This window comes from Lepidothrix coronata, unplaced genomic scaffold, assembly GCF_001604755.1.
Source record: "Lepidothrix coronata isolate B3197 unplaced genomic scaffold, Lepidothrix_coronata-1.0 Scaffold5, whole genome shotgun sequence".
NCBI lineage: Eukaryota > Metazoa > Chordata > Aves > Passeriformes > Pipridae > Lepidothrix > Lepidothrix coronata.
This window is the reverse complement of record NW_016690185.1, coordinates 4,678,866-4,702,544: the sequence shown is the minus strand read 5'-3', so window position 1 is coordinate 4,702,544 and position 23,679 is coordinate 4,678,866. Positions and strand designations below refer to the sequence as shown.

Here is a 23,679-nt window from a genome sequence, read left to right as displayed (position 1 = left end):
CTGTTAATACTTAGAAAGTAATTTTGCTCAGTTATAAAACAATGTTTCAACTCTTAAGGTCCTTCTTATATTTCTATACCTATAGCTTCAAATACAAAGTTAAGTTTGCCGAAGTGTGTTGTTGTGTAACCTCTGTTTTTTCACTTGTTACTGAAAAAAATTTTTTTTACTCTTCTTATATACTTTTCTCTCTTTAATAATAAAGACTAAGTTACAGCAAAACATTCTTCTTTATCTATTGGTAGAATACTGGAGAGGAAAAAATGGAGAGCTTTTACAGCTCTCAGAGTAATTTCTCAAAGATGAGTTTTTAATTTCACAGCAAGACTAATCTGGCTAAACATATTGTCTTTTCTCAGATTTCTTTATAAGTCAGTTGGCTTTAGCAATCTTCATATATATATAAGACTGTTTGCTGTCAACCCACACACATACAGCCATAGACTTACTCAGGTTAGGAAGGGCCTCCGAAGGACATTTGAACCAGTCATCCCAACTCATACCTGGCCAAAATAAATATAGACTCTTTGCTTTGTTGAGCATTTCCAGTCGAGCTTTTCAACCTCACGGTGAGGATTTTTTTGCCTTGTGTCAAAATGTAATATCCCTTGCTACAATTTCCTCCAAGAATTCCCTTTCACCCACCTCCTGTATTTCACACCTCTGTTATCCTAACGAAACAGTTAGAGCAAGAGTAATGCTGGTTTAAAGAACTAACCTTTGTTTTCCCTAAAGTAAAGACTGCAAGTAGCAAAAGAAGTTGTTCTAGTGTCTCTAATTAAAATTCAATGGTTTAATCATACTCTCTGCCCAAACTTAAGTTTATCTTCTCTCATCTTTCCATTTTGATTTTAATTGCCATTGGTGTTTGCCAGTTGTTCATGGACATGATATAGACATTTGTGGAAACAGGCGAAGTTTCTAATGCATCCTTGCATCCCGTATAGCAGTCCTGTATGGTCCCAGCACAGAACTGACAAAGAATGGAAGACTTACAATCTCATGCTTACCTGCCAAAATGCATATGTACCATATACTTGCAGTGTATACTTGACCTAATCAAATGCACATTTTGTAGCACCAGACAGCTACTGTATATCTGCAGAGACAATGTGAATTTTAACTTTTTTCTAGACTGCATCTTCAACTTAATAGACCAAGGCAAACTGGCTATACTGTTCTGAGAAAGACTTGATTTATGGTGTAACTCTTAGGAAGCTTGTGAAGAAAACCAAATTGACCATATTTTTTAGCACCTGATTTCAGTATGTTTGTGTAGAAACTATTAACAAATTTACATTCCAAGGCATGCATGGCTACTCCATAAATTCACTTGAACAAAGGGATGAAGGAAGGAAATGCTGTATAGTGACTGAGAGATGACAGAACTCTGTAAGTTTAGCCAATATATGCTTGGAAGCTGCATGCAGAGCAGCGACATTTCTTTTACTAATCATTTCAGTTTTGCCTGTGATCTTCAAGATTTTTAACAACAAAATATTATCTGGCCCTCTCTTATCAACATTTTGACATGGTCTTTCTTATAGAGAAATTAGAGATCAGATAATCCATCTGGGTCTGTGTTGTCCATTCTGGGAGAGAATAATGCTAAGTCATTGCTTGTTCTTAGCAAGTGTTGCAGCAGACCAGTTTGTCTCCTTGCTGAAGCGTGTGTGAGTTTTTATCAGGGAGAAAAGCTTTTTCTTAACTCTTCCTTGGTAAGAAAAAGAATGAAGTAAAGTAAGAAAGAAAGTGAGAAACTTCTTTAGATAACAGATTTTCTTCCTGGAAGTCTCTGACTCTGCCCAATGTGATTGAAGTAGTGCTGATAAGGTGGATCAATAACTGGATGAAAGGGCAAAAATGATGTGCAATATCTCCAGTCTGGGGAAAACAAAACATAAACACTGTTCATATCAAAGGGAATTTTCAAGTATCCATGGCTATCAGAATGCTCAAGCAGAACTGAGAAAGAATGAGATTTCTTTACTGTGTTGCTCTCCTCAGACCAACAGTCATTGGTAGAAGTTGTATGCTAAAATTGCAGGGTCACTTTTTTTATACTAAATTTTGCTGATTTTGCTGATATATTTATATAATAGAACTAACTTATGGCAAAAGTCAAACACTTCTTATTTGTGCATGATATCTTGTTAAAAAAAGTTTATTTTGCTTCCTTCCTTTGGCTTGAGCTATCCCTTCCTGATTGAATGATTTGGATTAAATCAGTAACAATCTGTGTGAATAGATAAGGTAAAATCTATGGCTTGGATCCTGCCTGCTGCAGCATTGCAGTCCAAATATGTGCTGCATAAGAGTAATTACATCCAAGAAGTGCACACCTGCTACCATGAAGTCTGTTTTGGACAGACCGGGGAAACAAGGCCCTTCATTTTTATATTTACCAGTAAAGAATTTTTTATTGCTGATCTCTTCTAGCACCTGCAGTACTCCTTATACCAACAACAACCTGTCAGGTGGGGGGACTGTGAAGGAACTGTGCCTAGTGCTTCTTGAGACAGATGTGTTCTCCTGGCCCCACTTGCAGCAGGTGGGGCAAAGCAGTCAGGGAGTGGAAGCATTCAACCATAGTCATGTACTGAACTTTCTCTTCATAAGGAAATAACAAAAACATTATTTAAAATAATATTTGACCAAAACCAGACACAAACTACGCTAATGATAAATTAGCAACTGTAAGAGCACTTGGTGTTTTCTTCTCTCTGCATCACAGGCAGCAGTCAAAACCACGAGCCAGACAGATTTTTCATTTCTAAGGTAGTTCGAGGGAGGTTGTATCTGCTGCATCCCATGAATTTGGAATACTCTTCTTTCTGTTTCTAGACACATAAGATTTAGAAAAAGGAAAACAAAAAAGGCAATTGGAGATACAATCACATAATTTAACTTGCACGTCCAGCAAAGGATGATCAGAAAGAACAATTTGACTAACATCAAAATCAGAATTAAAAGATAAATTTCCTTGGCAAAGAATATGACCTTCCTGTCTCTGTGCTCTTTCTGTGCCTGTTGTTCAGCACTACAAACAGGAACCATAGTAACACATTCACCTGCCCTTGTTTTATTACTGCCAATTGTTTAAACAAAACAAGAAAATGACATAGGGCAAATGTCATTTGTTGTGGACAAAAAATACAGCCCAGCTGTACAGTTAATTTTAATGAAGCAAAATTAAAAGAAAACACCTCACTGTTGCAGTGAGGTGTTTGCAGTGACACAAATTCTTTTTTTTCTAGAGGAGGAATGGAGTGTACTTAGAGAGGGCTCTTGCCTGCCATCCTGATGGAGCTGTTGGCTATTTATTGAAAGTCAGTTTACAACCATAAAATCACAGAATCATTGAGGTTGAAGGAGACCTCTAAAATCATTGAGGGCAATCGTTAATCCAGCACTGCTGTGTTCACCGCTAAACACCAAGTGCCACATCCGCATGCCTTTTGAACCCTTCCAGGCATGATGAGTCCACCAGTTCCTCAGACAGGTTGTTCCAATGTTTGACAACCCTTTCCCTGAAGAAATTTTTTCTAACATCCAATCTAAGCCTTCAATTGCACAGCTTTTCCTCCTGTCCTGTTACTTGCTATCTGGAAGAGACCAACCCCCACCTCACTACAACCTCCTTTCAGGTAGTTGTAGAGAGAAATAAGGTCCCCCCTGAGCCTTCCTTTCTCCAGACTAAACAACCCCAGCTCCCTCAGCTGCTTCTTCTCCTTGTCCTCCAGACCCTTCCCCAGCTACATTGCCCTTCTCTGGACATGCTCCAACACCTCAATGTCTTATAGTGAGGGGCCCAGAACTGAACACAGGAATAGAGGTGTGGCCTCACTAGTGCTGAGTACAGGGGGACAGTCACTGTCCTAGTCCTTCTGGCCACACTATTTCTGATACAAGTCAGGATGCCATTGACCGTCACTCATTCCATATGTTCATGCAACACAAGATTGCTCTGCTGAGGGAAGTAAATCCACACAAATTCCTAGTTGATTAGGTCAAATAATATCACAGCAATTACTTTTAACTTTTTTCAGTTTTAGAAACGTTTCTTATCTCTTATAAGAAATCTTGTAAGATTTCTTATGTAGGTATTTCCTAGCTGGTGGAAACCAAGCCCCAGACCTAATCAATGAAACCTCACCAGTCAATTCCACAATGAGCTTTTTAAACAACCCTTTGAAAGCACAAATGACTTGTAGGTTATTTTTGTCAATTTCCATAATTCCTTCACCTTCTGTGAACTGACTCAGCTTTAACTATTTCATACATTAACTGAATCCAAGTTACTGTATGTGAACAATAAAGTGTTCCCTGAGCTGACTTGTTTTGGATTTTTTGCAAAGTCAGTCTTATGGGGTTTCATTAGTTCATGTGGGTCATTTTTTAAAGTGATATTTACAGTCAAAATGTTTAGAGGCTTTTTAAAAAGCAAAGTTTTAGATTCTATTGAATATCTCAGAAAACTGAGTGTAATCCACTGTGGTTTCTGTATGCTCCTTCTCTCTTGCTCTTATAGTTCCCCTCTCTGTTACAGTACAAACTCCTGAGGACACCAACAGAATTAGCACTAACCTTTGTACTGAAATAAACTTGTAAAAACTGTTCATTGCTAACAGACTACAAAAAGTACTAGTAGGTTGTTCACATATTCTTGGAACCTATTAAGTACAAAAGTTATTCTTATATATTTTTTTGGTAGAAATGGTCTCTTTATTGCCAAAATACATATTTATTATAAAACATTGGAAAGGCTGTATGTGAAATTGCATCTTCTCTTTCAATTGATATACTTTATGTGTGGTTTTTCTGTGTGCATACTTGTGTACACATGCACAACATAAAGTTTATAAAACCAATATTTTTAAGATCATGTAGCACAGCCCTGTGCGATGAGATATGTATTGGAAAGCTAGATCATACTTTTGATGTTTTTTCACCTTGTGTTTACAGTATCTAAAGTACTCAACATTTGAAACTACCATGTGTGTTGTGGAGTGTCTATCTTGAACGTAAACGATTGAATACTGCAAGAAGACCGTGAATTTAATCACTTAACTTCTTCAATTGTGGTTCAGCACTCCAGTGCTGTCTTCAAGCACATCTCAAACGTTGACTTAATTTCTGCTCATTTCTTAAATAGAGTACACTGAAAGCAAAAGGAAATGGTTTACAGAACTGTGAAATGTCAGGTTTTGTCAAGTGCCAACACTATTTAAACATCCGTGTGTATACCCATGTTCAGAAAATGTGTGTCTCTGCTCAGAAAGGTGGAAGGAATTATGGCGTTGCTGATGAGCATTTTGTGCAAACTTGTCTAATTTAGGCCACCTATTCTCTGGCAATGTGTTTTTCTAAAGTGTATAAGTTTATCTATTCAAATTCTGAGAAATTAAGAAATTTCCTCCTGCCTTGTCTTTGTTTGAAATTAGTGTTAACATTATATATTATAATCATTAAATACTAGTTTCCATTACCCTGTTTTAAAAGATTTAGCAATGAATCATGTGAAGACCAGAAACAATATCCTTAAAACATATGCTGCAAACATAGCTAGTTAGCATTTCCTACAGCTTGGTGAAACCCCAGTGGCCTTTACAATGCCTTTTAGGGAAAAAAAAGTAATAGAGAAAGACCATGTACTGGTCATAATAACTCAATAGTCCTGTTTAGTGTTTGTTGTTTTTTTTTCAGAGCCAGTAGGAATCAGTATAACGCATGCTAGCATAGATTAGTTGGTTTTGAATAATGTTGGCAAAAACGTTCACCAGGTATTGTATAAAGTTTCCTCAATAGCTGTCTTTGATGGCTCTCTGTGCAGGACAATACAGAGCTATGCAGAGCTGAGTGATCTCTGAGCAGGTTTAGAACTGAGAAATAGTAACCAACAGTTCATCCAGGCTAAGAAGTCCTAAAGATGAAGTCAGGTATCTGTGTGAAGAATTATTTTGTAACATGTGAAAAGCACTGTTGGTTATAGAAGACTTTCTTTGTGTAGGATCCTATCTATACTGAAGAGGTTAAGTCATAAAAACATAAGAGATGCCCTACAAGGTCAATCCAATAGCCCGCTCTAGCCCCATTTCTTTGTTGCAAAAAGGATTTTGTGAAAAGTGAACAAGCCTATCTACTTTCTTTGGTCTCTTACCTTTGTATTTCACCAAAGGCTGGAACTGTTGTATAAGCAATGTCAGAGGGTACATCACTGTCATGTTTAATTACAGACCTATTCTCAAGTCTGTTTAGCAAAACCATAGGTGCTGACACTGCACAATTCTTTATTTCTGTTAGTGGGCAAAGACCAAACTATTAGGACAAAAAACCAAAAACCAAATCCCACAAAAAACCCTCTCCTCTCTGCAGAAAGTTTTATATTCCTAAACAAGTGTTCTGGGTTTTTTTTCTAGATTGTTGATTGCTTAGTCATGAGTGATGCAAAAAAGGATACACTTAAAATAAACAGTCACAACAAGAAATGGTAGCACTGTGTAGGTCCCCACGACATTCAGGGACTGGTCCTTTACAGACCACACCTATCTACCCCATCTGCACTAATGTACCAGAGTCAGCTGGGCTGCAGGCATCAATGACTTTACTCGCACAGGTTTACCCATCAATTAATTTTGCTTCCTACCAAAGATGCAGTACTAAACTTAGGATGTGAACTGTTAATATCCTGCAGGATATTATAATACATCCTATTATGTTCTAACATGAGGCTATAGCAGATCTTGCAAACATTATGATATTGAGCAGCCTTCCATTAACGTAGTTTAGACAACACAAAATTTGCCTGCACTTTAATTTTAAAACAGGTTAGTAGAGAAAATATGACTAATCAGATTCAGATGTTTTTCTGTAGTATAATGTTTTGGGTTTTCTCAAGTTATGTAAGCAAAGTATGCATAGTAGAGAAAGAATATAATTTATTAGGTGATATTTAAAAGAGAGACAAAATGTTATTTATTACTCTATGTAAGAGGAAAAAACAATTTTCAGTTATTTTTAAATAGTACTAGATGAGGTATATTTGAAGGCCTTTCTTGTGTTAGAACTTTAAGAGATTAAACTTCTTTAGTTAATAAGTTTATCCTTCATCACAATTTTCTTAAGTGTTGGCATTCAGGTTTTCACCTTATAACTTTGTGAAGAAAACCATAAGTGTTATAAGAAATTAGAATGGAAATCTACATCTTTGCAGTTTTCAGTTTTCCAAACATGCCTAGAATTCATCTGGAAATAGGTCTTCAGAAGATCAAACAAAATATTGATCATGAAGGTATTCCTTTTCCTTGTCACTTAAATCACATAGAAATACATAATTTTTTTTCATGCTGGTACACTAATCTTAGACAATGAAAACTGGAAGAACAAAGCAGTGAATTAAATAATAAGCGATGGCTCCATAAAGGATTGCACTAATTGACATTTTCATTACTTCTATGCAGAATATTTTATTATATTTTACCTTATAAATTTATCTTCAGTAATATTGGTAAGGATTTTTTCCTAGCTCTCTCTCACTAATACAGATATATTTCTAGTTTAATTAATATTATTCGTCCGTATTTATAGCACAAACAATTTTGCAGCACACTTTGTCAAACCTCACTGCAAAAGAAGATAAAAAAAGAAATCTAAGACTCACATGTGGGAATGAATATGTAACATGAATTTCAGAAATTATGAGAAATCACCAACTTCAGTTTTCCTTTTGAAATTACTGATCTTTTCAGTTAGTGGAAGTCTCTGTAAAGAAATATGGACGGGGTCTTTGCTCCTCTAAGGGTATGTAGTGAAAGGATTCATACACAAGAACATGCAGAGAGAAAACCTGTGGGGCACATGAGGAGGGAGGTGGTGATGAGAACAAGCCTGCTCAGTTGCGCTGACAAAGAAGGGTATGCAGTGTGGGAATGTTTCTTTTTCAGGATTATCTGAGCACCTTGCCAATAAGGAAAGGGAGGGAGACAAACACGCAGACATCAAACCTGACCAGTTTATGTTGACAAAGACAATAATCAAAAAATAAACTCAGTCACACTAGTTGATGACCTATCAAGAAAAAACAGGCAAATCAGACTATGCAATAAATAAGGATGTAAACCTGGGGGTCCAGGATGTTGCAGAGGCGTCTGCGTGGCTCTGTCAAGTGATGAAGCAAGGTTTAGGGAAAAGAGATCAGGAAGGTAAAAAGGGAGGGGTAGACTCTCTGCCCCATGTTGAGTGCTGCAAGGACTGAGTGCCAGCTACTGGGGGGACTGGAGAGACTACTAGACCAGCAACTGGAGTCAGAGCTGGGGTGTAGGTGTCTCTGGCCTGTGATGTCAGCTGCTGGAGCAGGTGGGGTCTTGGTGCCAGATGCTGAGGGTGAGTGGGGGTCTTGACTACCAGCCACTGGGTTATGTCTTGAAAAGAGATGGTGGGGAGACTGGTGTGTGTGAGGTGAGTGTGGGTATGAGGGGCTGGGATCGAGGTAGGGGTTTTGGATAAAGAGATGGGGCTGTTCTGGTTGTTCGAGGGAAGATCTGCAAGTGTGCATGTTCTTGTGAATCTAGAGAGTGAGTGTGTGTATGTGTGCATGTGTGCACATCATCACTAGTGATCTTCTGTCTGTGCCAGTGAAGAGGACGAGCCTGGCTTATGAAGAGATCTGCTCTGCCACCAGTGTCCTGGGCAGGGAAAGGGGGTTTTTTGCTCCTAAGCATTTCTGTATTATTTCTGTACTGAGGTGAGTTTCCCTGTGAGAAAAGAAAATAATTTCTCTGGAATGATTTTCTCAAGAAAATCAATTGAGTGCTTTTGGAAGCTGTAATGGTTTAAGTGAATGTATGATTGAAAATTTTCTTGTCTATTTGAGTTTCTCTTAATGTTAAATCAATTCATGTTATTTGTGTTCTCTGTACCCTGTTAACAATAAGGCTATCTCAAGGTTTCCACTTTGTTCCTCAATTGTTATAAATAGCAGAGTTATTGTCTCTTTTATTGTATATTATGTCAGTATTTCAGTATTTTTGTTCATGTTTGTGTTAACAAATGCATACAGGTACTACTAGCATTGATGCAAGATTTTACAGTCCTGTTTGGAAGACTACACACCAGAAATAGGCTCTCCAGAACACATTTTAAGTTTGGATTTTTTAAAGAGGTGATTATATGGCTATATTTCACACCTAAAGTCCCAAAGACAACGGTAGCCTTTCATTGATTCCAAATACAAGCTGTTGTTTTAGAATAAGCTTTAAATGCAATGGGACCCTTATCCAGGTACCAGAACCACTACAGGAAACAAACTTTGATGATTGACTTTAGGCTTTTAAATTGGAGAAATACCAGGGACTTGTGTAAATAGAACACCATAAAAAAGTAATGTTATCACTTTCATCTGCTGTTTATTTTCTCATATAGAAAAACTTCAGAACAGGTTAAATAATACAGCATGCAGATGACCAATATTGTGGAAAATTAATATAAATATTGAAATCGGTTACACAATAGCTAAGCAGGGACTCACAAGATGAGATCAATTTATGGATATTTCCGCAAATTAACTCTATCAGACTGTGATTTCATTGCTGCTTTATTATCTTTTGTTCCTATTGTACAGTGAACCTAGTATTGGGTGGGCTATGTTAATTAACAGAGCTCATGCACTTGGCTTTTTAATACTATAGAGAAATAGTCACTTCCAGCCACCACAGAGTGCAAGAGTAGCCAGAGGAGCAATGGTTTGTCATCCTGCAGCGGACTCAGAGCAAATCAATTTCCGTGTTTGCAGCACAGTCAGCTGCTATTATCAACTACTGAAAAATTAATGGAGTATTATGCATAATCCCTTACAACAGAAACAGATGACGCTATGGTTATGACCTACCGAAGTCATTACTGGAAAGGTTTATACACAGTGTGTCACAGATTTTTAGACTAATGGACAAGTAATATTTGTGTTTACGTTTATGAGACAGTAAATTTGTACTGGACTGTAAGAGGAAATTCCTACCCTTGTGGTGGGTTTAAACCAATTTACTCACTATTGAATTTTCCCTTATCTAAACAATCTCAGGCAGTTTCTTAAACTTACTGTAAAAGACTGTGAAGCCCTGGCCGCCCTTTCTTTTTGGCAGAGCTTAGTATTTCTAACAAAAACAATGGGGTAACATGAAACAAAGATATTTTTTAGACCAAAACAGACCTTGTAGGCTCAGGGTCCTTTTTGACACCTGTTGCCCTCTTCTCATGAGATAGTAATCTGCAGTTCCTTCAGCTGGGTTCCCCCAGTGATTTGTAAATGCAACCTGGGTCTCCTTTTAGGTCTCGAATACACACCAGGTCGGTCTTCCAGGGTAGGTGGGTGTTTCACATTTGCTACGGCTACATTGCGGTCATTGGGATTGTGTGGAGTAAACTACTGTTTGGTGTTATAGTTGAGTTGTCAGGGACTAGTAAAATTGAAACCATCTTTTTTTGAAGTCACTATGCAATGTAAGTGTGGTGAATCTGGTCCCTCAGTTTAGAAGTATAAACATTTTTTTCTGGCAGTAACCTGCAATTTCCCGTCTTGATGAAAAGAAATGGTAACAAAGATTCTGCCTAATTCTGGTGATAGCTCATAAATGTTCAGTTCCCAAAATATTACCTGTTTTGACAGTGGTATGTTCTTCATATTTAAGTATCTATGCATGCTGTACATTCCAGCAAGATAGTGACTATAATATATTAGAGACATAGGTTTAAATTGCCTCATTTTAACTAAAGATCCCCTTCTACATGGATGAATGTAGCACTTGTATTCTAGTGCTCACATTCATTATCAAATTAGAATGGAAAGAGAGAAAGGAAAAACGTCTCCCTTCTCCAGGAAGAAAGAAACAGCGAGTTTTCTCAAGAGCCCATCATTTTAGCTTCGTATGAAATCAGAATGTGCCGTGAAATAAGGTGCAGCTTACTACTTGGTGTATCTTGCTTTCAGATAACTTAATAATTTCTGAACAAAATTAAAAGAAAAAAAAAAGCTTACATTTTTTTGGAACCTCCATTTGAAAATAGAAACAAAAAACCCTTTAAATTTTAAAATTATTCAAATTGAGTGCTTTCATAAATTAAGCTATAATTTTTTAGACAATATATGGAGAAGTGTAACTTAATTTTTATTCCCTTTTTTGCTTCTATGTCTCTTATCTCCTCTTAAATTCTGTCATCTCACCAATAAAACTTCTCTCGAGTCTAACATAAATTTAGTGTTTATGGAAAAACACCAACCAGTCAGCTATAATCTGCTGACAAGAACACTAGCAAAATATTATCCAAAAGCCAAGATCAAAATGGGATCTGTTATTTTCCAAAACTGTATATTTCACACTGTAATGGTTATTCAAAGAAAAATCACACTGTTGATCTCAAAGTATGGAAAATACAGTGAAACTATAGACAGCCACTTTCAAACATACAGACAGATTTTTAAAAACATACATAACATAAACCAGTGCTGCTCTGTTGCTTTGATAGATTTCTGCTGCTAACATAGCATAGAAATGAGCCTTTTAATTTTTCACAATTATTCACATGTTCTATGTTTTTCTCAGTGGAAAGAAAAGCAAACTTATTTCACCCACTGTCATTGTGAAAAGACTGAGAAACTCCAAGTCCTGCACATGATGCGCGCAAGATAGTCTTCATTTTAGTTTGTGAGAAGTTATTCAACAACAAGGAGCTGAGTAATATACATGACTCAGATCTTTACAAAGCAAATTTATTGTAGTTGCCAAAGGTTAAGTGTGCTGCCTGACTTAACCATTCCTGAAAACCTGAATTTCTAGTTCCACTTGGAGGAAACTAGATTGTTATTATGGTAAATAAGTAATCAGGACTGAGCTGTGTCACTATACATATACAATCAAAATTATTTTTTAAGTCCAAGTCAGTTACTTTCTGCAGCGTGTTAGGATTTCAGATAATTTACTTATGCAGATAGAGAAGGCTGTTGTTACCTAAACATTTAACAACTTCCCCTGACTCACTTTTTGCTGATGGTGCTTTGGTGAATGAGGTTTAAAGCAGTGATATCTGGACAATAAATATATGATGAAAATTAATATTAAAGTGTTCTCTTGACAAGTACAAAAAATAAGTGGTGTAATGAACTAAGAAAGGGAAAGCGAAAAGAACTATATAGCACAATCCTCACAGTGGATATTCTGTGAAATTTTTTCCCCAAGTAGGGCTGAAATAGCTACCAAAAGCACATGCCCTGTGGGAGCAGGGTAAGACAAAACCCAGCGTTTTGTGAGCAGTGCAGCAGCTCAGGCAGCAGCAGGTTATAGCCCTTGGGCGCTCAATGCAGTCCTCAGCTTGGTCTTGTCTTTATTTTCTCATTGTTGCCTATTAACTCTGGTTTCCTCTCTTCGCTCCATCCATCCACATGCATATCCTATGGTCCTCTCAGCTTTGAATTTTTAGTGTCCTGTTTTCTCCCTTCCTCCTTGTGTGTCCTATCCATTCCTTTATCATTAGCTTTAAATTCCTTCCTCTTAAATTTTGTGTTCAGTATCTGATAAAAAATGACAACGAGAGACAGACAACATTCTAAATGATCCCAGGCTTGCCTGTAGAAGGAGGTAAGGAGGAAGGGCTCTGTTTTCAGAGGACCTAAAACGCAATCTTAGGTTTTCTAGCCTCTGCACAATGAAAATCTACAAGCCCTAGAGTAATCCCTAACTTTTTGCTATGTAGATTCTTGTGCCATATCTGAGAAGGCTTGTGTTTTTGAAATGCTCATGAAAGGAATCTTGCTTGCTAGTGTTCATCTTCATGGTTTAGCCTGACTACAGATTTTGTTTCTTCTCTTTTTTTTTTCTTTCAAAAGCTGTCATCAGGTTCACTGTGGATTATAAAGGGAAAATTGAAGCAGCCAGCACTCATCTCCCACGCTTCTTCATGCACGCAGCTCATCATTTGTAAAGCACATCTGTTTCTTAACTATGTTATATCTGGAAGGCTTTCATCTTTGCAGTAATATTTCCTAATTTCTTGAAATATCAGCTCTTGAAGAAATGCTATTACTTCATTAGTCTTATAATTAAGACAGCCTAATATTTTCTATCAGAAGAGCTTGTTTAGTTGCTTTTTCCAGGCTTTACCTGATTGGGTGTGAATTTTCCAGGGACATACCAGGCACAGGCTGCCTCTTTCTCTCCCTGAAAGCAAAAAACATGGCTCAGAACAATATAAGAAATCCTTTGTGTGTGTACTTTGGAGAAGTAGGAGAGATTGATATTTAGGAAGGGAGATTGCTGTACTAAAAGTGTATGCTTTTCTGCCATCTGAGAAAACTTTGTTTTAATCAAACCAAGGCTTTGGAAATACAATTACACTTTATATGTGATAACCAAACATATTCATTAGAATTTGACAGCTGCATTCTATGTTTTTGATATTTTGGAAAAACCCAGCAAGTGCTTGGAGCCTTCCTCTCAGTACAGAGAGGACTTGCTGGTGGTTCCCTTGGTAACTTCTGCCCCTGCTTCTGCACTCTTCTACTCACAGCAGACTGCAAACCTGTCATGGATTAAAAGCTGGTTCAGCAGCCCTTTGTCCTGCATGGATGACAGTAGTGAAGAGCGGTACACGCAAGCCTGTTCAGGTTTCCCTGTGCTGAGTAAGGGCACAATATGGTCATATGATGAAAGTAACTGAATAAGACCCTGGAGGATCTCTCTATCTCTTCAGCTTTCCATGCATCTCCCCTTATCTCCTCTGGCACAGAAGTTATCGCCTATTGCTGTCCAAATAAATTACTACATACTGTACATCATTAAATTCCCTGAAAGATAGGCCCTGAACTTTTCAAGCTGGACATTCAAAATTAGTGGAAAATGTTTGTAATAGTTTCTTATTGTCTGGGCTGTTTCTCCACTGCAGAAAAAATTTATAATCAGAAGTGCCACAAAAAGAATGTAACAAATGTTTGTAAAGCATTGGGATATTACAGACATGAACATTATAATAGAGGATGTTAGGAAATAAACCATTCATGTAATTTTGTAACTGGCATTAAGACCGGAGGCTAAACAATGTACAGTAAATAAACTCTATCTACACAATGACGAAACTAAATAGAGGGCAGCTATTGATTGAACGGCATTCGTATTAACACTGTAGGGAGCACTGGATATGACCATGTAATTAAAGATAGTATCAACCTGGATTTTCCTGAAAAAGGCTGAGTGGATGCCTTGAAAACAATATTAATATTGTCATCTCCTAACTTTGGAGTTCTTGAGTTTGCAGTTGCAGCTTTCTATGACAGTAGATTTTGAGGCATTTAAAATGTAAGCTTCATGTACTACTGTAGCTTTTCTTTATTTGTTTTAACTATTACACAAGCTTTTTGCATTCCAGAAGAAAGTGGGATATAGGTTGTTTCAGTATATATAACATTTTTTTTTTGTTCTCACCCAAGTCTTTTGCTCTAATTACAGTCTCTTTGCTCTTCTCAGTCTAAGAAACCTCTTCTTCTCCTCAGCCTAGTACTACAGACACAGTTAACACACTCCAGTTAATCTTCTGGAGGGCCAGCTAACCTGTTTGTTATTGACATTTGTTCTATAATTGAGACTTCTGGTTGAGAACCACAGGAAACTCAGCAAACCTTCTCAGCTGCTGACATTTAGCAGTCTCATGAGATGTACCCTAACATGAGAACGTAAATCCCAGTTGAAAGCACTTATGAAAAATGAGACGCAAGATGCCCGTAATGCCACAAAATGCTGATCCAGGGATAGGATCATGCTGTCTAATTTAACATCTTCAGTCATTTTTGAAAATAAATTTCATGTGACTGATTTTCTGCTATTTATTCTGTTATGCCTCCAAGCTGTTTCTCAGCATTTTTTCCTCCCATTTCCTCCCTCTTCATTCCTATTGTAATGATCATGACTTCTATATGTGGCTGTACCTTACTGCTGACTCAGCCCTCAGGATTTTCCCTTTTAACTGAACATTCACCAAATTAAGAGTATGTCAGAGACCTCTGCTTCTAGCCTTGTCTTACCTCCAGTGTCCTGCAGCTTGCATGAGAAACTGAAATAATCCCCTCTTATCCCATTTACAGCTAGTTATTAAAGCAAATTCAGTGACTTCAGATATGACATTGTGGAGTTGATTCTGATTTTATTCCTCTACATATTAAATCTAAATAATGGTAGAGGATAAAATGGGAAGCTGTGCTCTGGTGAGCCCTAATGGAAATGGGTGAAACAGTCAGAACTTCTACATCATTTTCTCTGTTCATCTTCAGTGTAGACAACAAAAGAGCAGTGAGAGATCTGCTGAATTTCCAAGGAAGTCAAAGATTGTAGCTGTTACTTCAGAGCTGGTGTTTAGCTTGGTCATGAGGATCTTACCCACAACCCAAAAGGGGATGCACGCAGAGTCCTTAATCATGAATTTAGAGTGTTTGTTGAAGTACAACTGCAAAGAGGCTACCCTAGGAAAGACTTGTGTCTCAAGAAGTATTTTGTCAGGCCCATGACTGGGCCCTGCTTTGTCTAAGGCTCAGCAAACACCTTATTTTAGAGTCAGGATTTAGCATTTTAGGGATTTAGGAGATACCAAGCAGAGAGCTCCAGTGTAGGGAGGTGAGGGGTCTGCAAAATGACTGTCCAAGGAATGGCAAGCTGCCAAAAGATATTTCCCCAGAGAGCTTTTTCATCTGGAGCATGATGGGGAATGCTTTTTTTGGGTTTGAGTGTTGGATAGAGTTAATTTCAGGATTGAAAAAGAGCCTGTAGTTCCCAAATTAGTTGAGATCTGTTAAATCTTCGGTCTCTACCTCAAAGAGTGTATTGCACTGATTTGATCAGAAGAGGATGTTGAATTAATGAGAAGGAACAGAGGGAAGAAAACTCATTTTGCATGCTCTTATTTTTGGATGAGCATATTTGTGGGTTTTGGTTTTTCCAGTGAGACATTTGTCCTCTTATAGGCATGTTGCTGTGCACTGGAAAGAGTACCAGTGGTATAGCATTGGAGAACTTTGCCTCCACCTCTTTCTTTGCTTTAGTGATTGGCTTTAGTAAGTCAGTGGCTTTGTGGCATGTGATAGCCCTTGACCCATATTACTCTTCCGCTCTTCTACTTTCCAATGTAAAAACTTCTGCCATATCTTCCTACTATAAGAAAAAAAGTGCAAAAGTAGAAGTGACTATTTTTATTTTAGTGGATTTTTATGTAGCAAAGCTCAGGGAGACAAAAAGCAGAGGCAGTTAAATGTGGCTTTGACATGTAGATGGAGATCAGCAGTGCATTGCACCCTGGCAGACAGAGGGCTTCTGAGCAAAGGTGGTGAAGGAGCCAGGTAACACTATCAACTTCTGTTGAACTCACAACTCCATTTTAATTCAAAATGGACTGAACGCATAGGCAAGAGTGAGTGTAAGGTAACATGGTACTTTACTATTATTATTGTTAACTTATTTCAATGACTTTGAACTAAGAATCAGATATTCAAGTGCTATTAAAAGTAATTTTCCCTATATTTTTCTGAAACATTTTAATCAGATCGTATAAAGTCAGGCAAATGAGGTAATATACAATATGTGTCCACTTTTCACTCTCCATAATAACTACTTCAGTTACACTTACCTTCTCAAGTACTGTTGCTCTAATTATCTCATTTGGCAAGTTAGGATCTTTTTAAACTGCTAATTTATCTGGAGTCAGAACCTACATATTATATATCCTCCATATAAACTTTAATGGTAATTTCATATTGATTTAATGAAGTTTTTCCAACCAAGTAAAAATAAGCATCTAATTTGAAAGGTTTTGAAGTCAAAGAAACAGATACTTGTGCCTAAATACGATATACTTATGTGTTGCTTTCCAAAATCATGATCTATATCATAGACATGACTTTACATACACAGCATAATACTATTTTAATTTGTATTTCCCAAATAAACCAATAATTTCCCCTTATTGCATACACTGTATTTTTGCTCATGTTTTCAGCACTGGTAATTTCAGTTACTAACAGTGTATGTTCAAATGTTGAGTCATGTAAAGACTATATTTCGACTGTCCCTAAAATTCAACTTTGCTAATAATGGATTGGAAGGTCTTTTGGGTTTGGTACAAAATTAAATTCTTTTGAAAAGATGTTCTCTTCTTAGCCCATGAACCCCCCCCAAATTAAACACCTCTTCTTATACATTCTTATGAGAATCAGTCACTTGGAACACTACTAAGTGATATCTTACAGTTCAAGGAGAAAAATATTAGTTTGTTTTTTTTTTTCAGATCATATAGTTAGTTAGTTTTCAGCTGTTACTCCCAGAGCAGGTGTATTTAGAAATTTCAGAGATTCTAATTCAACTTTTAGGGTAGGCAGGTTTTCTTTAGGACTGGGATAGAGCTGAACTTGTCCTCTTATTCCTTTGACAAGAACCTCAGTTAAGGATTTGAATATTTATTGATTACTTAGTTTTCTACAGTCTAAATAATGAATTAATTAAATTAATTGGTTAAATTAATGAACACATTTGACTAATTGAAATTACCACTAACAAATTCCAGCTTTCTAATGAGATTACTTTCCTGCCAAATATGTCCAAATCATCTTAAAGTCAGAGGATAGGAATAAGGTCGGGAATATCTGTCTTTCATTTTCTTTTATTAACAAAGCATATTCAGTGTGGGTTAGTGCCATCTGTATTTCCCTCTTCTTATTTCCTCTTTATTAATACAAAACCATTTATCAGTTCTCATGCTTGCTCAGCCAAGGTGTCACCTAATGTTCTCATTTATTTCCACCATTCCTCTTGATGATTACAAGCCTTGCAGGTACTAAAGTAGTCTGTTGATGACTCCTTCAGTACTTTTCACAGTAATTGACAAAGCAAGTAGTTAACTGAATAGGCAACTTACTTGTGGTGTGATACACTGATTTATATTTAAAGTTTGCGTAATAGGTTTAGCTATGATACCTATTTATCACCATTTACTTCAAATAAGGGGTGGAGCTAATCTTGGAAAAAGCTTTGAAAGGAAGCTGAATGACTTCTCAGTTGAAAATGCTGACTCATCTCTGTCTTATTTACATTTAATTTAAACTCAGTGCAAAACAGCAAAAGAGCTACCTTCAGAGGAGGAAACTAAAACTATTGCTTGAACAAGCCTTTGTGAACTACAGGTTTTAGTGAGAGAGGAAAAATATGTTTTAAAAGGCATACATAGGAGGAGATTTTCACAAAACATGGATGTTGAGATGTTTGCAGTGATGTGAGGGACATATTGGTTTTGTTTGTCACACAGCAGTAGAGCTGAAAAATTACCAGTAACTTATTTGTAGCAGTGGAATAGGAAAGGCTGCAGGGTGATTTACACCTTGGAACCTGAGAGCCCTTTGCAGTTTCAGAGATCTTTTGGCTTTTAAGATGTCAGAATGTTAGCACATACCTGCACCTCTTCAGAGTTCAAGTGCCATCAATGGACTTGGTATCAATTTCTGCTACTGCAGCCTTGGCAAAATTTCTTGGTGATTTTTTTCTGGGACAAAACCAGTTTGTTACTTCTGAATACTTTTTTCCTTGAAATCAGTAAGACCTTCTATTAGCAGTAAAATCCAGATTTCACTCAAATGTGTAAGCAATATTTTCTAGCAATAATTTGTTGTATAGTTCTGACTGTTCCCCCCCCCATTGATATTTAATTGGCAGAGCACAGATTATCTCATAGTAAATGTACAGCATGTTTATAAAAGCTAAACTGTCTTCCTGGTATGTTTCACTGAATGGTAAAATTAATCGTTTTTATTTGTTCAGATGGTTCTTTGGCCCAATCAAACGAGCAGATGCTGAGAGACAACTGTCATACCCTGGAAACCAGGCAGGAGCCTTCCTAATCCGAGAAAGTGAAAGTCTAAAAGGGGAATACTCACTCTCAGGTATATCCTAGCTTTTCATCTAAAGCAATGTTTTAAAAATTTCTCTGGTGATCTGGGCTTTTTCATTTTTGAGAACCATAAACTGTGGGTATGAAAATGAAATTAAGTTTGTAACAATATTTATTTCCTGGGAGATATTTAAAGAAAACTTGGCAAGAGTCATTTGAGTTTATATTTTATAGACTTTGTTTATCAATATGCTCAGAACAGAAATTAACTTTTTTATGCTTAGTACTTCCAGTGTTCCAGATACCTTAAAATAGATAGTATTTTCACAATCAAAGCACAAAAATATACCTTGCAGTTGTACCCTACTGTTCTGATTAGCACACAAAATAAAAATAAAAGCATGTGGCAGATATCTGCAGTTTAAGAAAAAGAGATTTCTCCTAGAGCTCACACTTAGGTTCATATTTATTTGTCTTCAGGGGTAAAATCATAGATCTTCAAAGCTGTACTTTGGAATCAGTCAAGTTTCATTGAAAAATGTGTTGGAAATATCAGTAAAAAATTAGATTTACGATGATGCATTTTGAAATTTATTTAAGTCCTTTATTTGAATCTGAGAGATTGTCTAATAAGGACATTTACTTGTTAATAATTTTACTCACTCGCATATAAGTACATAATTTTTTTTCATGCTGTAGATATTTGCCATTTTAAGTAGTAAATGTGGTTGTTCATTAGTTGTTTTCTGTGAAAATTTTCCATCAAACTTGGCATACAACTATGAGTCCAAGAGCATAGTGTTGTCCCTGAGACAATGAGGATCTACATCCAAGCTACCTAATGTGCTCTACCTATATTAATTTCAGACACCAGCAAAGACTCTTGATGTTTGTGAATAAACCATAAGTAGTCACATGCAGAATTATGTCAGTAAAATAAGAGGCACCCTGTGCATAACCAGATTATTTCATAATGACTCCTCTTTTGCCTGGATACTTGTGTCATTCAAATGTTCTGAACATTACACAGAAACACAGCTTAATGAACTTTTGACACATTCTTGCTTTCTCTTTCCCACTTATAAGGAAAGGGGATATACCTGCAATATCTTGTGGTAACGGAAGGATTGCTTTTCATTGCCAAGACAAAGAAATGTGGACTGAAAGACAGGGAGTTTTATGAAATAAATGTGATATTTACAGTTCTGGGAGAGTTCACTCCATAGTTTTCAGTTTACCCTCAAGGAAGTTGGTTCTTGACATAAAGTGCTGAAAGGAAGACTACCATCAATGAGGAATCAGACTGCTCCTCAGCTGTGACAGAACTGACTCCTGTGCATGCACACTTTCATCCAAGCACTGTATTATAGCCAAAGACCTTGCAAAATGCTTTCTCTTTGTGTGCCAACTTATTGATGTGTTATGTGGTTTCAGTTTCCTTCAAGTTTTCTTGAAATCAGTGAACTGATTTCATCCAAGGGCTGGGCTAGACCAATAACAGTGTGGTGTTATGCAGGGAAGGACAAATAGGTCTGTATTATCTTTTTAATGCTGGCATTTGAATATATGACATCTTACTAAAAATCAATGAAAAATCATCTGTTTGTGCATCTAGGAGTGGAAATGCAATTTCTTTTTATTATTCTCCAACTACAGGCAACTAGGAAAGGTTCAAAATCTTAATTATTTATCCTGCATCCTAACCACTTCTCTAACAGGAAGGCAGCAGTACTTTAGTTAAACTATGAGATACTCCAGAGAAAAATCCAAGACAATGAAAATAAATATTAGGCCAGCATTTTTGGTATGATGAGATTATCTTTTGATGCTGCTGTTTAGTTTCTTCCACAGAAATTTTGGATAGAAAGTTTATTCTATCTGATTTAGTATATTTGATTAAATTATAAAAGCCTGTGGTAGTAATTTTTCTGGTTTCTGTATAAGCTTATTCGGGAACAGGAGATTTGATGATGACTGATAGCAGCAAGATATGAAACCATCAGTGTGGATTTCTTTCTTACATTCTAAAGCAAATGATGAAGAGGTTTGTGTTGTGGAAAGTATTAATTGGAAAGAAGGTTGTTTAGTTCACCAGGTGCTATGGAGAAGACAGTTTTCCTGCATCTTGTGCCATCAGAAGGAATTATGAGACACTGAAGTTGAAGCAGAAGGATAGCTTCTGTCTCCATGGTAGCTGATACACTGACAGGGGAGAAGTCAAAACCTGGTATTTTGGAATATGCCCTAATTTCTGTTTCCAGTTTTTTCAGTACAGAAAGAGTAGACTCTCAAAGTCCCATCCTCTGTAGGTCTGGTTGGTTTGCTGTTTTGGTTTCATTTCAGAGTAGATTATAATGGCTAGAAGAGTGATAACCTGGCTTTCAGAATTAAGGTCTTTAAGAAAATGTTTTAATTCTCTATCCAGCCTAATATTTAGGTGCAATAAAGGTAAAAAAAATAAGAGAAATTGAAAGGGAAGAGAGATTTTTACTCAAGAACTCATAAACTGACTTTATGACTTTCATGCTTGATTTCATACTCATATGGGCAATGTTTAAAAGACTTGATGTTAATTAGGGAAACAAATGATCTCCTTAGGAAAAAAAACCCAAACAAACCCTACCTTTCATGAAAATGGTACTTTTCATCTCTAACTTGGGAAAACTCTGAATTTGTAAGATTTAGATAATAAGTAACTATTTAAATTAAAAATAAAAATTCACATTCAGAAAGGCTTTTCTCATCTGTGAATGGTTAAATGGAAAGCTCATCAAACCAGATAGGCCACTGAGATGTGTTGCTATAAATTAAAGTGTTTGACATTTTAAAAATAGGTTTTCCCATTTTAAAAATGCACATGTTGTCAACAGATTTTTATGTTGATGACTCCAGCATCTGGTGTGAAATGTATTAAATTTTAAACACGTTGGTGGCATCTTAGACATTGCCTCTTTTTAATTAAAAGCCATAATTTAGATGTGCTCAGCTTAATTGAGTGTCATTGCCAATGATAGCAGGAAGCTCTTTACTTAGCCCGTCACTGAATAATGGAATCTAAAAGACTTATTGCATTAAATAACAATGTAAATGGTTTGTGTTTTCTTCAATTTTTTTTTTTCCATGCTCCTAAAAAATATTGTGTGGTTTCCTCTAAGCCAGACTGGGTTTCAGCATAAGAAAAAATAGGTAATTGTTTAAAGAAGCAGACTCATAGGACTGGCAAAATCATGTCCACAGTAAGAGAATGATATTGGATCTGCCTCTGCACTTGGTCTGTGCTGATGAGGGTGATCTCAGGGGTCAGTCTCCTCCCATATCCACCCTGGGCATGGAGACTGAGCAAAGCTCGTGCTGGCAGTGCTGCATGGCCAGTGCTAGGGGAGCACTGCTGACAGGAGTGATGTGGGGACACAGCGTTGCTGGCGGTATAGTGGTGTCTTAGTGTCTCCACGATTCATTTGGTGAAGATGTTGATTCTGTGGATGCCACCATATGTTTTTCTGCCATGAAAAAAGAGTAGTAGGTTATTTTATTCTCTTTCTTCAGGTGGCAAAATCTACTTCTGCTTAGTCAAATCATATGCAGATGGATTGCAGGGAGAGGAGAATCCTTCTGTTAAACTGAAACCATGTAGAAATCTAATGGGGAACTGTGATTCTTCTGCAAAGGGCAAGTTGAATTAAAAAACAGTCTTCAAACCCAGCTACTGTCAAGCTGTGTGAGGCTGAAGTCATAATCCTATCCTGATAAGCAGTCTGATATGGATGTAGGGATGACTGGAAGGGGTTATGGCTAGCTCTTCCCTGGGTGATATGTGCTCTGTATCATCTTGGCAGAGGAGCCACATCATGTCACAGAGCTGCAAGTGTGTGGTGCAGGAGTTGTACAGCCAGACTCAGCCCTGGGATACAAGTAAACAACCTCCTGTCAAATATTGCACTAATCTCAGCTACTTATCACAAGAAGAGATGGTATCAGTGCAGAAATTTTCTCCAGCTTCTCCACACACATCACCACCTGACCTAGATGCTGTCAATTATAAGGCTTCATAGAAGGCTCATTTAAGAAATTAGAGCACATCCTTCAAAACAGCTCTTCCATTATTAATGTTAGGTGCTTCACAAGTAATAGTTATAATACTTCTAATAAACAAACCAGGTAGTCAAACTACTATTACTTGTGATGTACAACTGAGACTGAATTAACAGTCATCCTGTTGTCCTTTTACTCAATGCATCATAAAGACTTAATAGTTTGTCCAGATCAATTTTCCTGTGAACTTGGGAAAAGTCAGCAAATTTTCAATCTTTTGTTACCTAATTACTCTTTACTTCATTTTGCTTCAGCCCAATTTCCAAATGATACATCACAAAAATATGCATGTATTTTATAATTATAAATACTACTTATGGGTGTTAATTTAAAAGTGTGATGTATTTATCTTTATCATCTGGATTTTATTTACAAATATTCTTATTGCCGGTCCTCATGATTGGAAATTCTCAGGTCCCTAAAAATACTGCCTGGGGCGGAGTATTTTGAACAGCTCCTCTCTGCCCTCTGGTGGTCTGGGATGACAATCGCACAGTACAACGCAAAACATATTTGATTATCCACGACAGTTCTTAAGGAAGAAGAGATTTTCCTTTTTAACTTGATCACTTAAATAGTGAGAGAAATTATATGAGCTTTGTTAATTGCATGCAACCAATAATTTTCTACATACAATATGCAACTTAGCATTCTTCTATTATAACCAAAGTGTTTGCCAAAATC

The 23,679-nt window shown here is 36.9% G+C and overlaps 1 protein-coding gene across 1 annotated transcript in view; it reads left to right on the top strand.

Annotated features, from left to right (window-relative positions):
* Positions 1-23,679, top strand: part of FRK (fyn related Src family tyrosine kinase) — a 48,092-nt gene that overhangs the window by 2,216 nt on the left and 22,197 nt on the right. Inside the window, exon 2 of the mRNA XM_017830342.1 lies at positions 18,834-18,955. Within this exon, the coding sequence (XP_017685831.1) occupies positions 18,834-18,955 (122 nt within the window). The remainder of the gene's footprint in view (positions 1-18,833; positions 18,956-23,679) is intronic.